Here is a 21,898-nt window from a genome sequence, read left to right on the forward strand (position 1 = left end):
AAATGAGAAAAGAACTTAAAAAACCCAAAACACAACATGGTTGTAAATATATAAATTTATATAAATATAAATTTGAAAATATAGCAGTGGTTTTTGTTTCCTGCCTCATTTTCTTTACAAGTGAAACCTACATTATTGAGAAGTTGGTGTACTGACCTTGTTTCAAGTTTATTACCAAGAGTGAAACTCTCAGAATCAAAAGGTCTCGTCTGAAGCATGACCAAGATACAGCAGAGTAATTCATGAAAGTCTTCTTTAATTTTCAAAAATTAAATGAAACAGGGGGCCGGCCCCCTGGCCGAGTGGTTAAGTTCGCGCGCTCCGCTGCAGGCGGCCCAGTGTTTCGGTGGTTTGAACCCTGGGCGCGGACATGGCACTGCTCATCAAACCACGCTGAGGCGGCATCCCACATGCCACAACTAGAAGGACCCACAACGAAGAATATACAACTATGTACCGGGGGGCTTTGGAGAGAAAAAGGAAAATAATAAAATCTTCAAAAAAAAAATTAAATGAAACAATAGAATAGATTATTAAAATGTTTTAAAAGCAAAGTATACACATTAAAATGTATTCCAAATGCAATGGTCAATTCCCAATGCTTTCTTACTTTCCTGCTCATCTTAGCAACACTTTCCATGACATACTCTCTTCACATGGCTTCTAGGACCTCTCTGTTTCTCAGTCCTTTTCCCACACTGGTGGCCCCTTCTCAGTCTCCATTGTTGGATCTTTCTCATTGTCCCTACCTCTCAGCATTAGGCCACTTCAGTCCTTGACCTCTTTTTCTATCTACTCACTCCTTGGATGATATCCTCGAGTCCCATGGCCATAGTACTGTCTGATGATTCCCTAGAATCATACCTCCGTCCCTAACCTCTTCCCTGAATGACGGACTCATAAATTCAACTGTCTGCTTAGCATCTCTCTTTGGATGTTCAAAACATAACTCTCGAGTCTCTTCTTCATAACCTGCTCTGCACCCCTGCACTTCCACTCCCACCCCCACCCCAGTCTTTCTTCTCTTAGTAAATGATAGCCTCATTCTATAGGTCAAAACACTTTAGCATCATTTTTGAATCCTTTCTTTCTCCCACACACCCCATTAACAAATCCTGTTGGCTGTACCGTCTAAACAGATCTGAAATCCAGCCACATCTCACCACCTTCCCCACTAGTCCGGGACACCAGGCCTTCCTTCCCTGATCACTAGCACCATCACAGTTTATCCACACATTTAAAGAAAGCTTACTCTGCCTGCTGTAAATTAGATCATCGGACTCATAACATATTCCCAGGTCCTTACCATAGCCCACTAGATTATATGATGTTGCCCTTATCTCTGATACCCCTCTCCTGCCTACTCATTCCAGAAACACTGCCCTCCTCAGTGTTCCAGAAACAGCCTATGCCTACTCCTGACTCATGGTCTTTGTACTTGCTGTCTTGGAATCCTTTGCCTATAGAAAACCATGTGGCTCATTTACTCTGTCTCTTCATTCATGCCTCTGCTCAATTGTCAACTTATGAGAGAGGCTTTTCCTGTCCACCGTGTCGAAAAAAATCACACCTCTCTGTCACTCTCTGTCTCCTCCTTTATTTTTCTTTTTAGTGATTATCACCACTTGACAAATTATCTGTATGTGTATGTGTGTGTGTAGTTTTGTTAAGTGATGTGAAATTAATGAAATTATTTTCTAGCATATATCTAGATTTGTTATAAAACAACTAATGGGGGGATGGGAAGAAAAAGGGAGAGAAAACAAGGAGAAACTTTGTTGTAAATGTGTCTCAGGCGCTGGTCCCAATGTCTTATTTTGGCTTTTCTCTAGCCCGCCCTTTTCTGGGATTGACCAAATGATGACCTACAATTTGATTCTCAAAGGAATTGAGAAAATGGATTTTCCCAGAAAAATAACAAGACGACCTGAAGATTTGATTCGGAGGCTTTGCAGGTGAGAATGACAATTAAAAATTCCTTGTTCTTGGGGAAAGTGTGAAGGCTTCTAATTTCTGTTTCCACACATTTTTAAATTAGATATATGTTTACTTTTGGTACTGTCCCACGTAGTTAAATTATATTTAAAGAAAGTCATTTTCTGTTTTGCATCTGTGCTGGGAATTTGAGTTTACTTCATGTTATCGAATCACAGTACTTACTTCTAGTTTAGAAGAGATCCAGATTTTTCAGGTTATCTTTAGGGAGCATCTTTATCTGTAACAGAGCAAAATAGAACCCCAAACCTTAATTTAATAAAGGAGTAATTAATTTACAACCCTATTTTGAGAGAAAAATCAGTGATGATGGAAAAGTGTTACTATATATATGCCCTCTTTCAAGCTTCCTTTTAAAAAAAAATACCCCTCTGGCTTTGTTCTCAACACTCTCAGTTTCTACTTACATTAAAAATAATTCATTGGAGAACAGAAGACTTCTAGAATTTTTGTTTAAACTTCACTTTATCATTTTTTTTGCATATTTGAACTTTTATTAAAGCATTAAAATTTAATAAATTTAGAACGTGACACCTAGCTTTGAGTTGCCACAGAAATTTCTGCATGCTTCTAAGACTCCAGCTCAGATGTCAATGATTTTCTAAAGTTTTCCTGGGTTTTCTCAGCAGAGTTGTTAAGATAGCACCCTCTTGTTGTTTTAAGCATTTATTCAGAAAGCTGGGATATATCTCTCTCTCTGATTTGACTGTGGCTCCCCCAGAGAGGGGCATGTGTTTTTCATCTCCCTATACTCAGATGCCTGCTCTATAAATATTGTTAAGTAAATGAATGAACAAATAAAGAAAAAATGTTAAATTTTAATTCAAAGCATAATTATTATAAATTGCCTTTTAAAAAAATTTTATTTTAGGCAAAATCCAACAGAAAGACTGGGAAATCTGAAGAATGGAATCAATGACATTAAGAGACACAGGTACGTAGTTCCCTGCCCAGAAAATATAGCAATTTTTAGAAAAATGTGGTAATCTTGATGGTTCCCTCAGTAGGCCACAAGGGTCCCTTTACAGATGCTCAATTTTTCCTTTTTGGTGTTTTATTTTTAATTTGTGTTTTACTAGATGTGGGTACAATAATCAACCTCAAAGTGATTTCTGTAATGCTGGAAATTCATATCAAGAATAGATGAAGATATAAAACAAGTTACAAAATCACATCTTCAAGTTATAGCAACATAGCCTTTTATCCACTGCTATGCTTATTATTGTTTTTCATATCAACTTGGATTCTATAGAGGAATTAAGTTCTAATTTTGACATTTGGCTTCTAATTAAAGTAGGATACAGTCATTGTTGTCAGTATTCAAGAGGATGGGTCAGCTAAATCACCTGTTTGTTTTTTTTAAAGATTGGCCAGTTGCCAATCTTCTTTTTTTGTTTTTCTGCTCTTTCTCCCCAAATCCCCCCAGTACGTAGTTGTATATAGTTTTTAGTTGTGGGTCCTTCTAGTTGTGGCATGTGGGACGCTGCGTCAGCATGGCCTAATGAGAGTTGCCGTATCCGCGCCCAGGATCTGAAACTGCAAAACCCTGGGCCACCGAAGTGGAGCGCACGAACTTAACCACTCAGCCACGGGCTGGCCCTAAATCAACTGTTAAATAGATTTCTATCCCAGTTTTTTCTGGTTTGTTTTTGAGTTTTTTTGTGAGAAAGATTCGTCCTGAGCTAGCATCCATTGCCAATTCTCCTCTGTTTTTGCTTGAGGAAGGTTAGCCCTGAGCTAAAATCTGTGCCAATCTTTCCTCTACTTTGCATGTGGGACACCACCACAGCAGGGGTGATGAGTGGAGCAGGTCCACAACTGGGATCCGAACCCGTGAACCCAGGTTGCCAAAGCGGAGCATGTGAAACTTTAATGACTCTGCCACGAGGCAGGCCCCCTCTACTCCACTTTTAATTAATATTATATCTTTCTTTTAAATACAATTTTCCTTTGACTAGCTCTCCAAATTTTGAAACCTCATGTTGTATTTTACTTTTTGGGTAAAGTACATTGATTTGCCCAAAACCTCAAACAATCTTTTATCCTTACATGGTAATCTAACATGCACATTTTCAGTTCTGTGAATTTCCAAAGCTGGCCTTCAGAACCATTGATAAGTTCCATAAGATATCCTCTCTGACTTGGTGACATATGTGGAAGTTCAAGCCTTCAAGATTTTTTTTTAAATCTATGCCTAGCTAAATCCTGCAATCCTCAAGATGTTTTAATTTTGCTTATGATTCACAAATATGAAATCTTACCTATTGATAGTACCATTGATAATACAAAAAAATAAATTTGAGAATTTCATTATTGAAAACCTTCGAACACACTGATGTTTACTTTCAGACATGAAAACACTTCTCTATACTTCATTCCTTTCTGGATATTTTTACTGAAGAATTAGGGGCACATCAACACAGTGTGAAAATAAAGGGAGAGATGCTGCTCAATAGAAACGCTATTCATTTTTCTCAACAGTAGCAGTGCAGCTTCAAAAGAAGAATCCCCAAGCTGCCAACCCTGCTCTATCTATTCATGAACTTACTTGAAATAAAGCCATGTATTCAGCATTGTAAATTCATATGGGCTCTGCCTTGGGGTGTATTAGGAAGGGAGGGAGTCATAGAGACAGACAGACACATCTGTCGATTTTATAGACATCAAAATGCTTATTGTTTTGTTCTGTGTCATCCTTTGAATTGCCTTCAGTGTAAAGCTCATTATTTGTCTTAGATTCCAATTTATCTTTCTTCCTATGTGCTGTTATCACAGTTTCTTTTCTCATTATAAAATGACACATAAACACACCCATTCATATTGAACAAACAAGTGTCCTGTCAATTAAAGTCATTCTTCCAATATGTTTTCCTCCTTTCCCTCATTAAAGAAGCATCTTCATGTTTTGCTCTGAGGTAGTTGGGAAATTGAAGCGATGCCATTGTTAACAGGCTCCAGTTTTATCTTTTACTTCTCGTTTACCTGAGGCTCATTTAAATGGAGCTGTCAAAGTGCAGTTGGATGCTCATGCAAATTAATACTAAAGGATTTTCTCACCTCGGCCTGGTAACGAAGAATTTTGAGTTTCCATCCCTGTAGGAATTAACTCACCCACTCTTCTTACAAGGCAGGGTGTTCTTTGCCGAGTAACTGTGGAGTCGGAGTGCAGTGTGTAGGGTAGAGTCCGCTAATAAGCGGTAGCAGATTTACACAGTGCCTTCTCGGGAGCCCTGGAAGCTTAAAAACATTATTCACCCTATTTTTGTAGTGCTTTTTAAGATATAAAGCTTGGGCAGAAGTGCCTGAAAGGTAGATATCTCTCTGCCTTCAAATAGGAATGTTCTAAAACCCTCCACAAGTCTCCAAGGTATATAGCTTCTCTACCCAGTATATTCTTGGAATTAAAAAAACAATTCTTTCTAAAATTTGCCATCAGATTTTCCCACTCTTCCCTAAAGTAAAACTGTGATTTTTTTTTTTTTTAGAGGACTGTTCATTTTAACTTTGTATGTAAAAACAATACAGTGAAACATGGCATATTGTTATATGTGTATCCAGTCTGTGTTGAATCATCTTTCCTAAAAATAGAGTTCTTCCCTCCCCTATTTATGAGCTAACTTACAAACCAGGCAGCAGTCATATCTCCCAACTCCTGTCTGAAAAGAGGTATAATATATTTGTAGGGAACAATTAAATCTTTCCTGCTAGGTAGAGGAGCAATTTGTTTCAAGTGTCTTAATGTTACCTTTAATATTTCTAGTCCCTAAAATTACTTTCAAGAATAGCTTCTACAAGTCTTCTAAAAATGAAGAAGCAATTTATGTGCTGTTGCTGCTAATAATTCTTTGGTGAATATTTTTCACACACGAGTGCATGCTGGCACTTGCATTACTTAAAATGTGGTTAATGTCAAAAGGCCAAGTGTTAAGTGAATAGCCACTCATGTTGAGTAAATATTGCCGTAAGTCAAATTGTAACAAGTACTCAGCAAGAAATGCATAGGCTCTTTGATTCAGTAGAGTAACAGTAATGATTTTTATTAATATTTATAGAGTAGCTTCTGGATAGAGAGCATTATAAAATATGTTAAAAGGAATTGTGGCAGTATTTGGTGGCCAAAGAAAAGAATCCACAGAACTGTGTACCTAGAAATCCCTAAAAATGGAGCTTCAGTCATGCAAAGAAGCTGATGGGTGGGTCAAGAAGAGGACTCCTGTGGTTTCGTAGCTAGGACAGGGGAAGCCGTACAGCTGAGGTTGCTGTCTGACTCTCACTCTTTGATTTAGAGTCTCGGCAGCTTATCCCAAAATGGCACTCTGGGTTAAGAATGACGTCTGAAATGGAATGTACCAGAGCCTGCCCTCTCTGTTTTCAGTACTGTCTCGCTTGCTAAGTTTAGACTTGGAGTGGGAAACCCAGTCAAGGACTGAACCAAAACGAACTCCAAGGGTGGGAGGGATTGAGAAGGGTGGAAGAGCGTCGCTTCTGGTATGGCTGATGGGCAGAGGAATGTGACAGCCCCCTAAAAGTCTCCCAGTCTTCAGTCTCACACCTCCCACCACCATCCTGCCCGATCACAGACCATTGTGGTCATTCTCCACATATCAGCCAGGATTATCTTTGGAAAACATATCTAGACTGCATCATTTCCTTAGAACTTTCTCATTGCTTCCCATTTTGCGTAAAATCCTGATTCCTTACTGTGTCCTACAATGTCCTACATGATCTGGTCTCTGGACATTTCTCAGACACTTTTTTTTTCCCCTAGTTTTCCCTGCATTCACCAAACTTCAGCTCATTCCCATCACTTCCTTCCATTTGGAAATCACTTGCCAGAGATCTTCCCATGGCTTCCCCCTTCTCTTCATTCTGGCCTTAATTCAGATATCACTTCTTCAAAGACCACCCCAGCTAAAAGCAGCCTCTCCTAACCCATCCCCATCCCAGTCGTCATCTACCACTTTATTCTCTTTTATCTTCCTAGTACTTACTAGTATCTGAAATTTGTTTAAGTATTTCTATTGTTTACTTGTTTTTGTTTCTTACCTTCCACCAAAATAAAAACATCGTAGGAGCAGAGTCTTTATTTCATTGATGCCTGGGCCCAAATTGACTTTGTACAAATTTTTGTTGCCTGGCTGACCTGACCTTGGTGACCTAACAGAAGAGATCAGTGGATACAGAACAATATTGTTCCATGTTACTTATAAGATCCTGAGAGACAGAGTACATTGTTTGTGTCTGAAAAAAGAAAGGCCTCCTTACTTTTGCTGTTATATTACTAGCCCACCAAGCTTGACATGTATCGTAAAGACCAGATCAACCCTTTTAGATTAATGATACGGAAGCAATAAGTGAAAGAACTTTAGCTGGCCATCAGCTTAATCCCATATTTTCACAGATTGCTGTAGAATACTTTTTAAAACCCTTGGTACTTTTTAGATCCTTATCTCCACCATGGTAGTGTGACATTATAGACGTGAGAGTAAGAGGTCCTCTGTAAGCATGTTCTCTGGTGGAGTCATCCAGTTGTTCAACAGATGTTTATTGAACCCCTGTTCTGTGTCAAGTACTGCTCCAAGTGTTAGGGACACAGAAGGAGAGGAAGCAGATGAAAATCCCTGTCCTCAGGGAGCTTGCATTCTTGTGGGGAAGATGGAAAATAAACAAGACACTTAAATAAGTATACACTGGATAATTAGATAGCAATAGTCTTAAGGAGAAAAAATTAAGCAGGGAAAGAAGAGTGGAAGTATGGAGGGGGTGGTACAATGTTGATTGGATGACCAAAGAAGCCCTCATTAAGAAGAAGAGATTTGAGAAAAGACCTGAAGGTGTTGAGAGAACAAACCCTGTGGAAATCCCGCGAAAGAACAATCCACCCAGAGGGCCAGAGTGCAAAGGTCTTGAAGTGGGAGCATCTGTGGCTTGTTGGAGAAGTGGCGAGGAGATGACTAAGCAAGAGTGAGATTAAGAGCAAAGTAGGAGAGTGGTCAAGTGGGAGAAGTGTGGAGGGGGTAAGGATGGTTTTGTAAGGCCTTATGGGTTATATAGTAAAGAGTTTGCCTTTTACACTGAGTGAAATGGGAAGCATTGAATAGTTTTGTACAGAGGAGTGATGCGAGCTCACTTAGGTTTTAAATGATCACTCTTGCTCCTGGGTTGTTTCCCACGAAGAAGAGCAAGAGGACCCATTGGGAGGTTATTGTAATAATACAGGCAAGGAATAATTGTGGCTTGGCCCATGCAGGTGGAGTGAAGTTGTTGAGAATTTGTCAGATTCTGAATACAGATATATTTTGAAGGTGGTACTGACAGGATTTGCTTACTGAGGTAGGATGTGAGAGAAAGGATAAATCCAAGGTGTCTTTGGTTTGAGCAACTGGAAGAGTTGAGGCAAGTATTTTGGGGAAAATTTGGAGCTCCACTGTGGACATGATACATACTACATGATACATGCGTGTTAGACATGCATGTTAGACATCCAGTAGGGAGACAAATAGCGGTTGTAGATATTAGCCTGTAAATCAATGGGGAGATCTTGGTTGGAAACAGAAACGTGGGAGTAATCAGGATATAAATGCTTAAAGCCACAAGACTAAATGAGATTACCCAGGAAGTGAGAGTAGGTAAAAAAAGAAGACGTCAAAGGACTGAGCCCTGGAGGACACCAACTTCCTATGGAAAAAGCAGTGGAAAATGAGGGAAAGCAACCAAGAAAATAGGAAGAAAACTGGGACAATAGCATGTCCTCAAAGCCAAGTGAAGAAGGATTTCAGGAAGCGTGATTGATGAACTGTGGCAAATGCTATGTAGGTCAAATAAGATGAAACTGAGAATTGAGGCCATTCAATGGAGCAGAGAGGGTGAAACCTGATTATAGTGTGGTCAGGAGAAAATGAGTAGATAGAGTGCTTTAGATAACTCAAGGAGTTTTCCCCCAATGGAAGGAGAGAAATGGAGTGAGAGTTGAGTGAGAATTGGAAGGGAGCACAGCTCAATGGAGGATGTTTTGTGTTTGGAAGAAATAAAATGTCTCCCTGCTGATGGGAGTGATCCAGCAGGGAAGATGTTGAAGATTCAGGAGGAGGAGAACTGCAGGAGCGTGACTTTGAATAGAGAAGGATATGTGGGATGGAGTACACAGGAGAGAAGCAGACCTTAGCTAGAAGCAAAGGCAGTTAGTTCATAGTACAGGAGAGAAGGGAACACACAGATGTAGGTGGGTAGGCAAGTACGCTGGTGCAAGGTTGTGGAAGTTCTCTTTTTTGCTTCAGTTCTCTCTGTGAAAAAGGAAGCCAGGTCATCATTTGGGAGTGAGGGTAGGGAGAGGTTCTGGAAGTTTGAGGAGAGAGGACAAAGTATGAATTAGGAGTCTAAGGGAGTGTGACAGTGAGTGGGACAGGGAAATCTAGACTGATTGCTGGGCAGCATTAAGGGCCCCTTGGAGTTCATGGGCATGACTTTAATGTGAGACCAGACGACCAGCACGGTTGAGTGTTTTTCTCCGACTACTTGCAGCTGCCCTGTTGCAGGCAGGGAGCAGGCAACAAAATGGATTGACAAATACTTGACTTGCAAATAGTTTATCAGACAAGTAATAGTCCTCTGTACTTTTCTCATTTCTCAGGTGGTTGAATGGTTTCAATTGGGAGGGACTGAAAGCACGGAACCTTCCATCACCCTTACAAAGAGAGGTATGGTACCTACCATATTACTCTTGATTCTTTTGTAGATATTTGTTTTTGTAAATAAATTTTAGAGGCGTGTGTATAACAGATTTTAGATTTTTTAAATAGTTTCTAAAAATTAAGTTAAAATGTCATAGCAATTGTGATTATAAGGACTAAATAGTATTACCTATTTGCTGGGCATTAACTCAGCTCTCAGGAACCAACTACATAGTCCCCAAGTAATCAGCGTTAGTCAGGCTGGCAGAGGGCTCTGGAAATGTAATATGAACCTTATAGGTAATTTTAAATTTTCTAGTAACCACATTAAAAAGGTGCAATTATCATAGTATGTCCAAAATATTATCATTTCAATATCTAATCAACGTAAAATATTAATGAGATGTTACATTTATTTTTTCATACTAAGCTTTCAAAATCCCAAGTGGATTTTAAACTTTCAGCACATCTCAGTTTGGGCTAGCCGCATTTCAAGTGCTCACTCACCACATGTTGCTGGTCGGACAGCCCAGCTCCAGAGAAAGTAGGACGTTTCCTAACTTGGGGAGCCAATGACTCAAGAATGATCTAGGTCAACACCCTACAGACTTTATGCTGTGTTCTTTCTAGAGGAATTTTGGAGATCTGTGTCTCCCCTTGTACCTTTTTAGAATGACATCTGAATTTTTTCATCATACATTTAAATCATTGTGTAGAATGTAATTTCTAGTATGTTGTAAATATTGACGTTTTAAAGTAAAACATTACTGTTACTTCACTCCTTTAAATATGTCCAATGTAATCTAAATACTGTTAAGATTTGATACTCATCAGCTATTTAAAAAATACAGAGAGAATTATTACATCATTCCTTTTTCTCTCTGAATTCATATTTCCATGTTTCTATTCCATTTTCCCTGCAAAATTTCATTCTAATGTAGAATAATTTTATGCTTGGCAATCTTTAATTGATAATTTTTTTTTTTTTTGAGAGAGATTAGCCCTGAGCTAACATCTGTTGCCAATCCTCCTCCTTTTGCTGAGGAAGATTGGCCCTGAGCTAACGTCTGTTCCTACCTTCCTCTATTTTATATGTGGGACACCTGCCACACTGTGGCTTGATAAGTGGTACATAGGTCTGTGCCTGGGATCCGAACCAGCAAACCCTGGGCCATTGAAGTGGAGCATGTGAACTTAACCCCTACACCACCGGGCCAGCCCTGAATTGATAATTCTTTAGGTGCCTTCAGTTATGGTTTTATGAACTGTAAAATTGTTGTGACAGCAGAAGTTTCTGTGACAACACAAATATGTCTTCTGGATTCAATTATAATTACATTTTTATAGCATGTGGTATCAAACAACATAAATATATTACAAAATTTTCGAGTAATTATTAAATGAATATTTTTTGAAAAGAAATTATTTAATGTACCTGTGGATATATGCTGTTTATTAAAAGAATGGGATCAGGGGCCAGCCTGGTGGCATGGTGGTTGGGATTGCGTGCTCTGCTTTGGCAGCCTGTGGTTTGCAGGCTTGGATCCCGGGCGCAGACCTGCACACCACTCATCTGGCCGTGCTGTGGCACATCCCACACAAAATGGAGGAAGATGGGCACAGATGTTAGCTCAGCGACACTCTTCCTCACCTCCGCCCCTCCAAAAAAGGGATCATTCTCTACATCAATTCTATTCCTGTTGAAAATTTTATAGATGAAAGTGCTAAGAGTAGTTTTCACATAGATAAGTAAATGGAAGTGAGGATTTTATAATAGCAATGTCACTTTGAATGCCTTCTGAGTGATCTCCTCACCCTCCCAAAAAACACATTATGATCTGTCATAAATAGTATTTTTAATGATGTATCAGCTGATAATTCAATTAGATACTTCTTAAATTTGTTTCAAAGCAAAGAACTGGAAAGCACCTGATTCACAAAATAGTTTAATTCCAAGGTCATTTCACTCTTTCAACAGAGTCAATAATATTTTGAATTGTTCCTTTGTTTGGCATTCTGGAAACTTTTATATGGGTCAATTAACCATATGAAAATTCAAAGTTGGTGAGAAACTTTTATAAAGTGGAAGAAAGATTCTGGAAAATTTTGATTTTTTTGAGTATTTGCTTTTAAAATGTTTTTCAATTTGAAAAAAAATAGATGTCATTTCGGTCACTTTTTCTTTTGGAAATAACTTATTGGGCCAGATAGCTTCTATTGAATGTAATTCAGTGACCCCATCCATTTGGTCTAAAGGGGATATCTCATGAGGTTGAGAGTGTGACTGAAAAATAATAATTGGTCACCCTTCCCTTATGTGTAACTTACCAGCGGTTGCAGTATAAAATCTGTGTGAAGATGTAGAGAGCATTCTCCATGTGTAATAGCATGCTCAGTCAACATTGTCCTCACCTTTGGTTTAATCCTTTCTCTATTAGCTCAGTGGACCCACAGATCACAGCTACTTTGACAAGTATCCTCCTGAGAAGGGAGTGCCTCCAGATGAGCTGTCAGGCTGGGATAAAGACTTCTGACAGAAAAAAAGATGATTACTGCCTGTCTACTACCGAAGAGGACTATGAGCACCGATAATCCAACACTGATAATTTCTCTCTTTGGAGTACTATAATATCTTTTGAAAGACCTTTAGGGAAAAGAAATCACTGCCCATGGGCTGAGGTGGACGATAGTGGGTATGGAGGTGGTTCTAAATTATAATATCTCATTTAGTGCTGTGAATTATTCATATATTCCATTCTTCGCTTTTCTCAAATGTTGAAGGCTGTCCACAGTCAGAACCATCTTTGTTGAAGGGGCATAGTTTTCTCTGCAATCTATTGCTCCACCCCAGGCAGACTCATCTCCTTTGAGTCCTAATAAGGCTTACAAACTGTCTTGCCCTTGAGCAACTAACTAAGTCGTGCAAATAGAAGGAAGAGCAAGGTGAATTTTGCAAGGGAAGATTTCCCTGCTCTCAACAACTCTGTGAAGTCATTATGGCGTCTTAAAGTGGTGGTTTGCAGAAATCTCGCAGTCAGTAGAGCTCTTGATTTTACCTGCATTCAACCTAGAAACACATTACTATGCTTCTGATACTAGTCTGGCGAAAGGCAAGTTTGAGTATTTAGTCAGTATTGACCACTCCCTAAAATAAACGAATTAATTAATCCAACCAAGTAATTATATTCTATTGGGGAACTTAGAAAAAATAAACCAAGCAAAAATTCTTTTTCATTCTCCTGTGACCAGCTGTGATCCCTCAGAGACTCTTCCAAAGGCTTCTTAGAGGTGGTTATACTGTGTGGTAAGCGATGGGCCTTGGGAAGGTTTTATCTTATATACTAAATGTTTTCACAATCAAAGTAGAAAACACACAGCAACAAAATTGTGAAGGCTTTTCCTTCCCATGAAATACGGAAGAGGAAATTCTAATAGGTGAGGTTGCTGACTTTCAGACTCTCAGATATTTTGGCCAATTCTGTGATTGTTGCTATTAAAAGACCAAGAGTATGGAAGAACAATTACTTTTTAATGAAGATCCCATTGGCAAATGTTGGTACACTCTAATCACTGCTGTGTTAATAACTCTTTTAAAATACATTTGAGTCATGGATGTGTTTATGATTTTAGATGGTTAAGGCAGGCAAGCCGCTGGAGAAGTGATGGAACTTTAGAAGTACAAGTCACCTGGCATCTGCCCTCCTCCTGTCTCCTCCTTGCAGTCTTCCAAATACTGAAGAGAATAGTAGTTTCGATAACATTGGACACCAGTACCTACGAGCTTTACTAGTGAATGTTTTTATGTGTCCACCACCGTCACTCCCTTATCCTCCTTCCAGAACGGATGGGAAACAGGCTTTCTCTGTAACTTCTTGATCTGGCAGAGTAAAAATAACATCTAAGTTATTGCATTATTCAAGGTTCTGGTTCTATTTTCATTTGCTCATATTCTATGGGAAAAGCAGCCTCTATCCATACCCCACCCGTATATTCAATGTTCAGAGAAAGTCAGCTATATGCTTCCCAAAGAGTTAGACCAGATAAGTAAGGCCCAACCCAAGAAGGTGCGTCCTTAACAAACTGAATTCCCACATTTAGAATCCTTTTGCTGAACCAAAGAATTTTTGTTTCCTGGAGTAGTATTTTTAAAGATTATGTACTGTACATAGAAGAACCATTTTTAATAGGATTGACATAACCTGCTTAATGAATTTCTAAGATTTTTAAAAGATTTTTATTTGCATTTGGTTTGTAAGCACTGTATGTTTTTCCATGTATATATTTTTAAATTACCCCCTTATAAATGTAGGAAATTTATGTATTGGGTGGATATTAGAACTGTACAGTTATAATAGTAATGATATTCTCAAAGGAGATTAATAGTTGTAATTCAAAAAAGGCCGACATATTTACAAATAAAAACCAACTTAGGTTACTACAGGTTTATTTTGCCTACGATTGGCCGTATGAATATGTAATTGCCACATGTGATTTTACTGTGTTTCTTTAGAATACTTTATAAAGATGAAGAAATGAGAGACTGAACTATAATATGATCCCAATTCTACTATTTTGTATTTGGGTGACCTTGGGAAAAATAACTTTACTTCTTTGAGTACCAGCTTTCTCATTTGTAGAAAAAGGCACAGTAAAGTAATACTACTTTAGATGCCTGTTTTGGGGATTAAATAAGATACCTAGAGAGTCCTTTACTGATATCTGTGAAATAATCAATGCTGCATAGGTGAGAGCTACTGTTAACTGTCTCAGTTAGAATTAAAGGGGCCTTAATAACCATCTAGTTCTGAATCTTATGTATCATTGGTATCTGTATGCACAGTTGTACCAATTAAATCCAGTATCTATCTTTTCCTTTTCTTTTAAACCATGAAGTAAAGATGGTTGATCAAACTTTAGTGCGTAAGATGAAGAGTTAACCCTCACCAAAATGAAGTGCTTTATTAAGAGCTCACTTAAATTTCTAAATTTTAATTTTTTTATGAATTAAGGAGATATATATGTGTATATTTTTTTCCTTAGGAAATTATCCCTCTATATACAAACCCATCATATTTCTAATCATTAAATAATTCTTAAGCTCTCTTTCCTAGGTGCAAAGCTAGTTTTTCATTCTTGAGTCTCTTCTCTGTGGGGTCAACTTTTCATAATTATAGTTTCTTAATCATTTTTTCTCTAAATTTAAAATATATGGAGGGAGGAGAATGTAGTGGTGAAAAGGAAGGGATTTGGAATAAAAAAGATCTGGGTTTGAATTCTAGCTCTGCCCAGATTTGTGTGACCTTGAACAACAAACCACATCTTTATTCATCGGTAACTTGAGTTGCACATGTAAAGCTTTGAAACGTTGGGCCAGAATATTATTACTTGTAGGTCATTGATTATAAACATTTGGAAATAAATATATGCTTATATTTCTTTGGGCATAATAACAAATCCTTGTTCTTTATTGGCAGGCATTGTACTAGAAGTATTTATACCATTATCTCATTTGCATAAAATTCTAAAATAATTATAAACACACTGACTGTTGACTGCTCTCAAAGCTAAATATTGGCCTCAAATATGCATTTTATTCACAATTTTGCTGTGATGGTTTTACTTGGCTTAGTCCCAGTTACTATGATCAAATAACAAATTATCCACAACTTAGTCACTTAAGACAACCATTTTATTGTTCTAGATTCTGTGGGTCAGAAATTCAGACAGCACATGGCAAGGATGGCTTGTCCCTGTGCCCCAGTATCTGGGGCATCAAGTGGAAGGACTCAAAGACTGGGATGATTCAACAGCTGGGAGCTAGACTCACATGATGGTCTTGTTCAGCTACATATCTGGAGCCCAGGCTGGAGCTGCTCAAAGACTAGGACTGCTGACCAGGGTGCCTACCCATGTTTCCTCCATGGCTTGGATTCCTCATATCATGGTGTCCTTAAACTAATCACACTCCTTGCATGGTAGCTTAGGACTCCAAGAGCAAGTATTCCAGCCAACAAAGGAGAAGCTGCACGATTCTTTATAAGCCAGCTTTAGAGTCACATAACATCACTTCTGCCATACTCTATCGGTGGAAACACTTTACAAGCCCATCCAGATTTGAGTGGAGGGAGCAGAGACTCCACTTCTTCGTGAAGTTTCAAAAAATTTGCAAGCAAGTTTTAAGACTGCCACAACCCACGATCTGGCTACAGATGACTTATATTACTGCCATATGCAAAATAAATTCATTCCCTCTGAAGAGCCTCCCTAAAAATATCATGTCATTACAGCATCAGGCTCAGACTCAAGGTTAGGAATGTGTCATCTAAATCCATTCTGGGATGGATGAGGCTCCTCAGGTATAGTTCCTTGGATACATTCTTTTAGGTCAGAAGGCCTGTGAACTAAGTAAACAAATATCTGTCCCCACACTCACAACACTAAATCCTGAGATGATCAAAGGATAACCACAATAGATCCCTGCATTCAGAGAAGGAGAAGATGGGAGGCACAAAGCAATCACTGGCCCCTAGAATTCTGAAATTTGGTCCGACACATGTTACCATTTCTCTGCTTAGGGATAAGTCCTACTCCCTGTGAGTTGTTCTCTGTAGCTCTCGGCTCCACCTTGTAGAATCTTGGTTCTGCCTTCTGAGTCCTCCTTCCTTTTCTATAAGATATGGCTGGTATTTGCAGCTGACTTCTTAGCCTGTTCCCTGCCCATAAATGTTTGGTGGTAGAGATGCCTCTTTTCAATTTGTCTGTCTCTTTATGCCAAGCTGATACATTTCCTTTAAAAACTTCATGAGTTTCCTGTGTGTGAATTTATGATCCACTCCATTTAACAAAGCTACACTCACAAATCTTTCCTGTAGAGATGCGGTGTGAAAAGCAACTCTTAGAAGTTCTGTGTTTTAGAACAGTGTACACAGCACATGCTTAAGATGCTCAGAAGGCCTTTTGTCTGTCTGAAAGATTGTGGTAGACAGCTTAGAAGATGGCTTCCAATGATCCCTACTTATGGTATTCATGCCATTTTCTAATCCCCTCTCCTTGGGTGTTGACTGAACATAGTGACTTCCTTCTAACAAATAGAATATAATAAAAAGTGATGGGATGTCACTTCTGAGATTAGGTTACAAAGTGACTCTGCTTCTGTTCTGCTCACCCTCTTGCTCTCTCATTTGCTTACTCTGATGGAAGCCAGCTGCCATGGTGTGACTTCTCTATGGATAGGTCCATGTGGCAAATAGCTGAGGGAGCCTCTGGCCAATAGCCAATGAGGAAATGAGACTCTCAGTCCCACAACTTGTGATGAACTGAATCCTGCCAACAACCACAGGAGTGTGCTCGGAAGCACACCCTCCACCCGTAGAGCCTTCAGATGAGACTATAGCCCCGGCCAGCACCTCGACTGCTGCCTAGTGAGAGTCCAGGAGTCAGAGGTGTCAGGTGAACAACTGCCCAGTTCCTGACCCACAGAAACTGTGAGATAAGAAATGTTTGTTGCTCTAAACCACCAAGTTGGGAAGGAAAGATGGACATGAAGTGGGAGAAGCAAGAACAAAGTGGACACAAGTAGACAAACTGGAATTCTTGAGGAAAAAACTGGAATTTGTGATGACAAACCAGACCTAGGAGGACAAAGTGGAACCTGGGTCTGCCTTTCTTGGTTGCCAACCTTGGTCAGATGGGTGGCCTGCAGGATAACCTGGCACCTTTCACATATCCCTGGCTTGGGGTTTGCAGATGCTGAAGGAGCAGTCTTGCTGGAGCTGGAGGAACCATAGACCTGGGTGCCACCCTTTGCCGAAAGGTGAGCTAGCAGATCGGCAACAGTGTGCATGAACCGCAGTAGTACTTGCTCTTCCACTGATCTTCAGAGTGTAAATATGGCTGCTACTCTCTTCTGCATTTCAGATCTTATGCAAATTTCTCTTGTAGCAAAGCCTAACTCAGAACCATACAGAGAAGGGAATTCTGGGAAACATATTTCTAGCTTAGCTAGTTGTCGGAGTACAAAGTCACTCAATTTCAAACCTAGTAAAATATGTAATATATGGTTATTAGGTAATTTATTTAGTTTGAATTTTTAAGTAATGAAATTTTCTTCCTCTCTTTCTGCTCAACATTTATCAAAGTGTACAGAGGACATGGGCCACATGACTCAGATGAAACCAGCGATAACAATTTGTCTCAGGTGATTTACAGGTGAGCTCTAAATCGAACTAGAGCTGGAACATTTTCAATTTTGGAAAATATAAACCCAAGATATTTTTGTTTAATTGTTGGTTACTAAATTAGAAGTGATATAATGAAAAGTAATATGAAATGTGTTGTAAGTATAAACTTCCTCAGTGAGGAAAAAACAGACATGTGCTGAGAAAAAAAACAAAAGAAAATATGCTGTGCTAAAGGAAGATCACCAGCAGTGCATCAGTCCTGGAAACCACGCAGAGCGAATGGGGCTTACTCTGGAGGGAGTGGGGAGAGTGCCAGGGGTCACACTGCAACACAAGCTGAAAACAAGTCAACTATCCAATCCTGCCATTTACGATTCAGGAAGGTGCTAGATGGCTCCGTGGATCATAAAAGGCAGGACCTGGAAAGTTGCTCTCTTCTGTATTCTGCTGGATCAGCCCCTTTTAGCATCTGTGTTCAGTTTTGTATTTAGGAAGGATAGTCAAAAAATTAAAGTATGCCTAGAAATACTTAAAAATTCCATCCATGAGTCAAGGCCAAAAAAAAGTAAAGTATAGAAAGTCTGATAAAAACTTTAAAATATATGTTTTTCTTTTTGAGGGTCCATGAGGATCAAAGGGAGTAAGGGGTATCCTCTTATTCTAATGGATAGTGAATGTGAAGAGTAATATTTAATACATGTCTTAATTGATTCATTCAACAATTATTCATGGAGCACTGTTCCAGGCACTGTTGTAGGTGCTGAGGACACAGCAGAGGGACAGAAGTCAGTCCTATGTGTACTAGTAATTATTAGACAACTAGGCTAGCACTAATGATCTCCAGGTGGTGTGTGATTATGGATACTTTCCTTCCTTGTCTATTTTCTATGTTTTATACACTGAACTTATGTAATAAAGAACCAAACTTACTTTAAAAGATAAATCTGAATCAGAGAGATAGACTAGATACCAGAATGATCATTTAAAAAAAGGACTCTTGGGGCTGGCCTGGTGGTGTAGTGGTTAAGTTTGTGCACTCTGCTTTGGTGGCCCGGGCTTTGCAGGCCTGGATCTGGGCTCCGACCTAGCACCGCTTGTCAAGCCACACTGTGGCAGCATCCCACATGAAATAGAGGAAGGTTGGCAACAGATGTTAGCTCAGGGCCAGTCTTCCTCAGACACAAAAAAAAGGACTGTTGAACATCAACGACAAATTTCACCGTCATCAGGTTATAGACAGCAGGCTGACGTGACCTCTCAGGCCTCTCCAGCATTAGGTGCCTATTCACTGAAACCTTTGAGTCAAACTCTTACAGCCTCTCTTTGTTCTTTGCCTCTCCATTCTGACACATTTCCACATGATGCAAATTAAGCCTTCCACTTGATAGCAGCGGGTAATTTACTTCTTTAGGTGTTTTTAGCTGTTTCTGAAGAATACTTAGTTCTGTTTCTGCCAGACTTCCGATGCCTTGGCTCTCCGCCTTCTCCTCCCCCGCAGGCAGAGTATCTCCTGACAACAATTCTCTCTGCTAAATGCATATGCGTGAATTAATTAATTAGTTAATTAACTGTTTGATTGATTCTCTCAAAAATTTGTGTGCCTACTCTGTGCCAGGCACTGGTGTTCAGCAATGAGCAATGTAGACAAGATCTTGATCGTGAAGCTTATGGTCTAGTTGCAAGACGGTGACAGTAAGTAGTTAAACAAATGGAGAACATTACAAAACAACATAAAATTTGGATGTGCATAGAGAAAATATAAATTAAAAAAATGTAGCTGTGGTTTATCTTGTCTCCTTTGAGCTTCCACCTACTTCTTAGTGGGAGGTGGGGAATTAAGTCTCATCCAGTTTAAAGTTAATCTAATTAAATAATTTAAACAGTCTCTCTAGGGCAGTGGTTCTCAAGTTTTGGTGAGTATCAAATTTTGATAAGGAACAATACAAATATTAAGGCCCAGCCCCCATTCCACTTCAAGGAGCTGAGCCTCTGTGGGCATTGTTAGCTCCCCAAGTAGTTCTGATAAACCACAAAGTATGAAAACCATTGTTCTATAAAATGTTCAGTCTCTCAGGCAAAAATGCTCAGGCTCTCATTTAACGTCTCTTCTAATTACATCCCTGATCAAGATGGAGGATGAGTTAAGGCTCCAAGGCCAGATGTCTAGTACTTGATTGCTATTTGTTTGACTGATGTTCTTGGCAGAAGTTTATGGCTGGAGAAGCTCATCATCTGTCCTCTCTGGGCCAAAACAGGGCCCAAGGCCTCCCTTGATGACTTGGGTTCCCCTTGGCTACTCCTGGCACTGCAGACCTTTGGGGTTTGACTGTGGTCCCTTCCAGCTCTAGCTGAGACCTGCTTTGCAGAACTCACTACAAAGGCCACTGCTCCCTACAAGGTAATCTCCTCTGATAAGCTCCCCAGCTGAGACCTACTGAGAGTTATAGGTCCTGCTTTTACAATGCAGAAGCAAGAGGACTGCCTGAGGCTTCTGCAGGCTGTGCTGTGCCCCCAAGATTACTCTGCTGCCTTTGCTGTAGGGCAGCCTGTGATGAATCCTAAACGGGAAGGAGGGGCTTCCTCTCCTCTCTCTTTCTTTCCAAAGTGCCCTCCTGGAGCAGGCTTTCTCCTCTCTCTTCTGTCTGGACTTCCATTACACACATAAAATTCTCTGGTCTCTTCCACAAAGCCTGATCCTTTATAGGCTAAAGGAGATAGAGGAATTTAGATAATCCTTTCTCAAGACCAAAGCTTAGCTTTTGAATTTCAAATGCTTAATGTTACCAAAGACTTTCTCAGGGCAACCTACTGGAACTAATCCTAATCAGCAGGTGGATGATTCTAGAAAAGAACCAAGATTTATTCTCAGGAAGGCAAAAATAAGATCACATCAATCATTTAAAAGAGAATTATTTCCCCTTTGCAAAAATAAATAAGCAAGAACCTTTCACCGCAGTGATAAACTCTATTCATACAATTAAACAGGATGATGTGATAGAGTGGGGCTGAGAAGTGAGAAGGGCTTTGACTAAGCGGTCAGGAAATGCTTTCCCAAGGAGGTGACATTTGAGCTGAGACCTAAGGGTAAAAGGAAACAGCCTTGAGACAGAGAAATCAAAGGCAAAAGCTGTGGGGGTATTAATGAATTTGGCATGTTTGAGAAACAGAAAGAAGTCTTGTAAATTTCCAGAATAGTGAGAGCTCAGAGAGGTAGGTGGAGCCAGATTATGAGAACCCCATAGGCCATGGTAAAGATTTGTTTCTATTCCAAATGAAATATAAAGCCATTTGATTTTTTTTTTTGTCTTTTGGAGCAGGGGAGTGACTTGATCTGATTTATGTTTTCAAAAGATCACTCTGGTGGCTGTGCTATGATGGAACATAGATCAGGTAATAAAGGAAGCAGGCAGACCAGTTAGCAGGCAGTTGAATTCTTTAATTCAGGGGGAAACTAATGGGAGCTGGCTCAGACTAGCATGTCAAATGGGTCATGTACAAGGAGTGATGGGTAGATTGGGGCTGTGTTTTGGAGAGAGGTGACAGGATTGGATGTGAAGAGTGAGAGAGAGGAAGCAAGCAGGATGATTCCTGGGGTTTTCAAAGTTCTAGGTGAGTAAATATATACAGGTATATGTATGTGTGTATATCTGTATATGTATATGTAAGTATATGTCTTTGTATATATAAAAATATATATTTAATTCTTTAAAAGTACCCTTTCTTCTTCTAAAAACAATTTGCAGACTGTGATCTGAGTTATTTTTCAAGTAGGGCTGCCAGGTTGTATATTGATTACAACTATACAACATAAAAAAAGGAAAGGGATTGACATTTTAAGCACTTATGTAACAGACAGTGTGCCCAGTACTTTATAAATGTTCTCTCCCTTGGAATTTATCCCTCAGCTTTACAAACTTATTGTTTCTACTATTTAATAGATAAGGAAGCTTGATCATGGAGGGAAAAAAAATTAATGCACTTCAAAATTTATTCAACCAACATTTTTAAAGGACCTACTGTGTGCCTTAGATTCTTAGTTGATGATCAGAATGG

General features: G+C 39.3%; 1 protein-coding gene across 5 annotated transcripts in view; it reads left to right on the forward strand.

Annotated features, from left to right (window-relative positions):
• Window positions 1-15,225, forward strand: part of PRKG2 (protein kinase cGMP-dependent 2) — a 100,617-nt gene extending 85,392 nt beyond the window's left edge. For all 5 annotated transcript variants that reach the window (XM_070505535.1, XM_044766716.2, XM_070505533.1 and 2 more), the window contains 4 exons: window positions 1,833-1,955; window positions 2,867-2,929; window positions 9,626-9,692; window positions 12,104-15,225. In XM_070505535.1, coding sequence (XP_070361636.1) covers window positions 1,833-1,955; window positions 2,867-2,929; window positions 9,626-9,692; window positions 12,104-12,199 — 349 coding nt within the window. In that variant the 3' untranslated portion in view covers window positions 12,200-15,225. The remainder of the gene's footprint in view (window positions 1-1,832; window positions 1,956-2,866; window positions 2,930-9,625; window positions 9,693-12,103) is intronic.
• Window positions 15,226-21,898: the final 6,673 nt, after the last annotated feature.

Source organism: Equus asinus, chromosome 3 (assembly GCF_041296235.1).
Source record: "Equus asinus isolate D_3611 breed Donkey chromosome 3, EquAss-T2T_v2, whole genome shotgun sequence".
Taxonomy (NCBI): domain Eukaryota; kingdom Metazoa; phylum Chordata; class Mammalia; order Perissodactyla; family Equidae; genus Equus; species Equus asinus.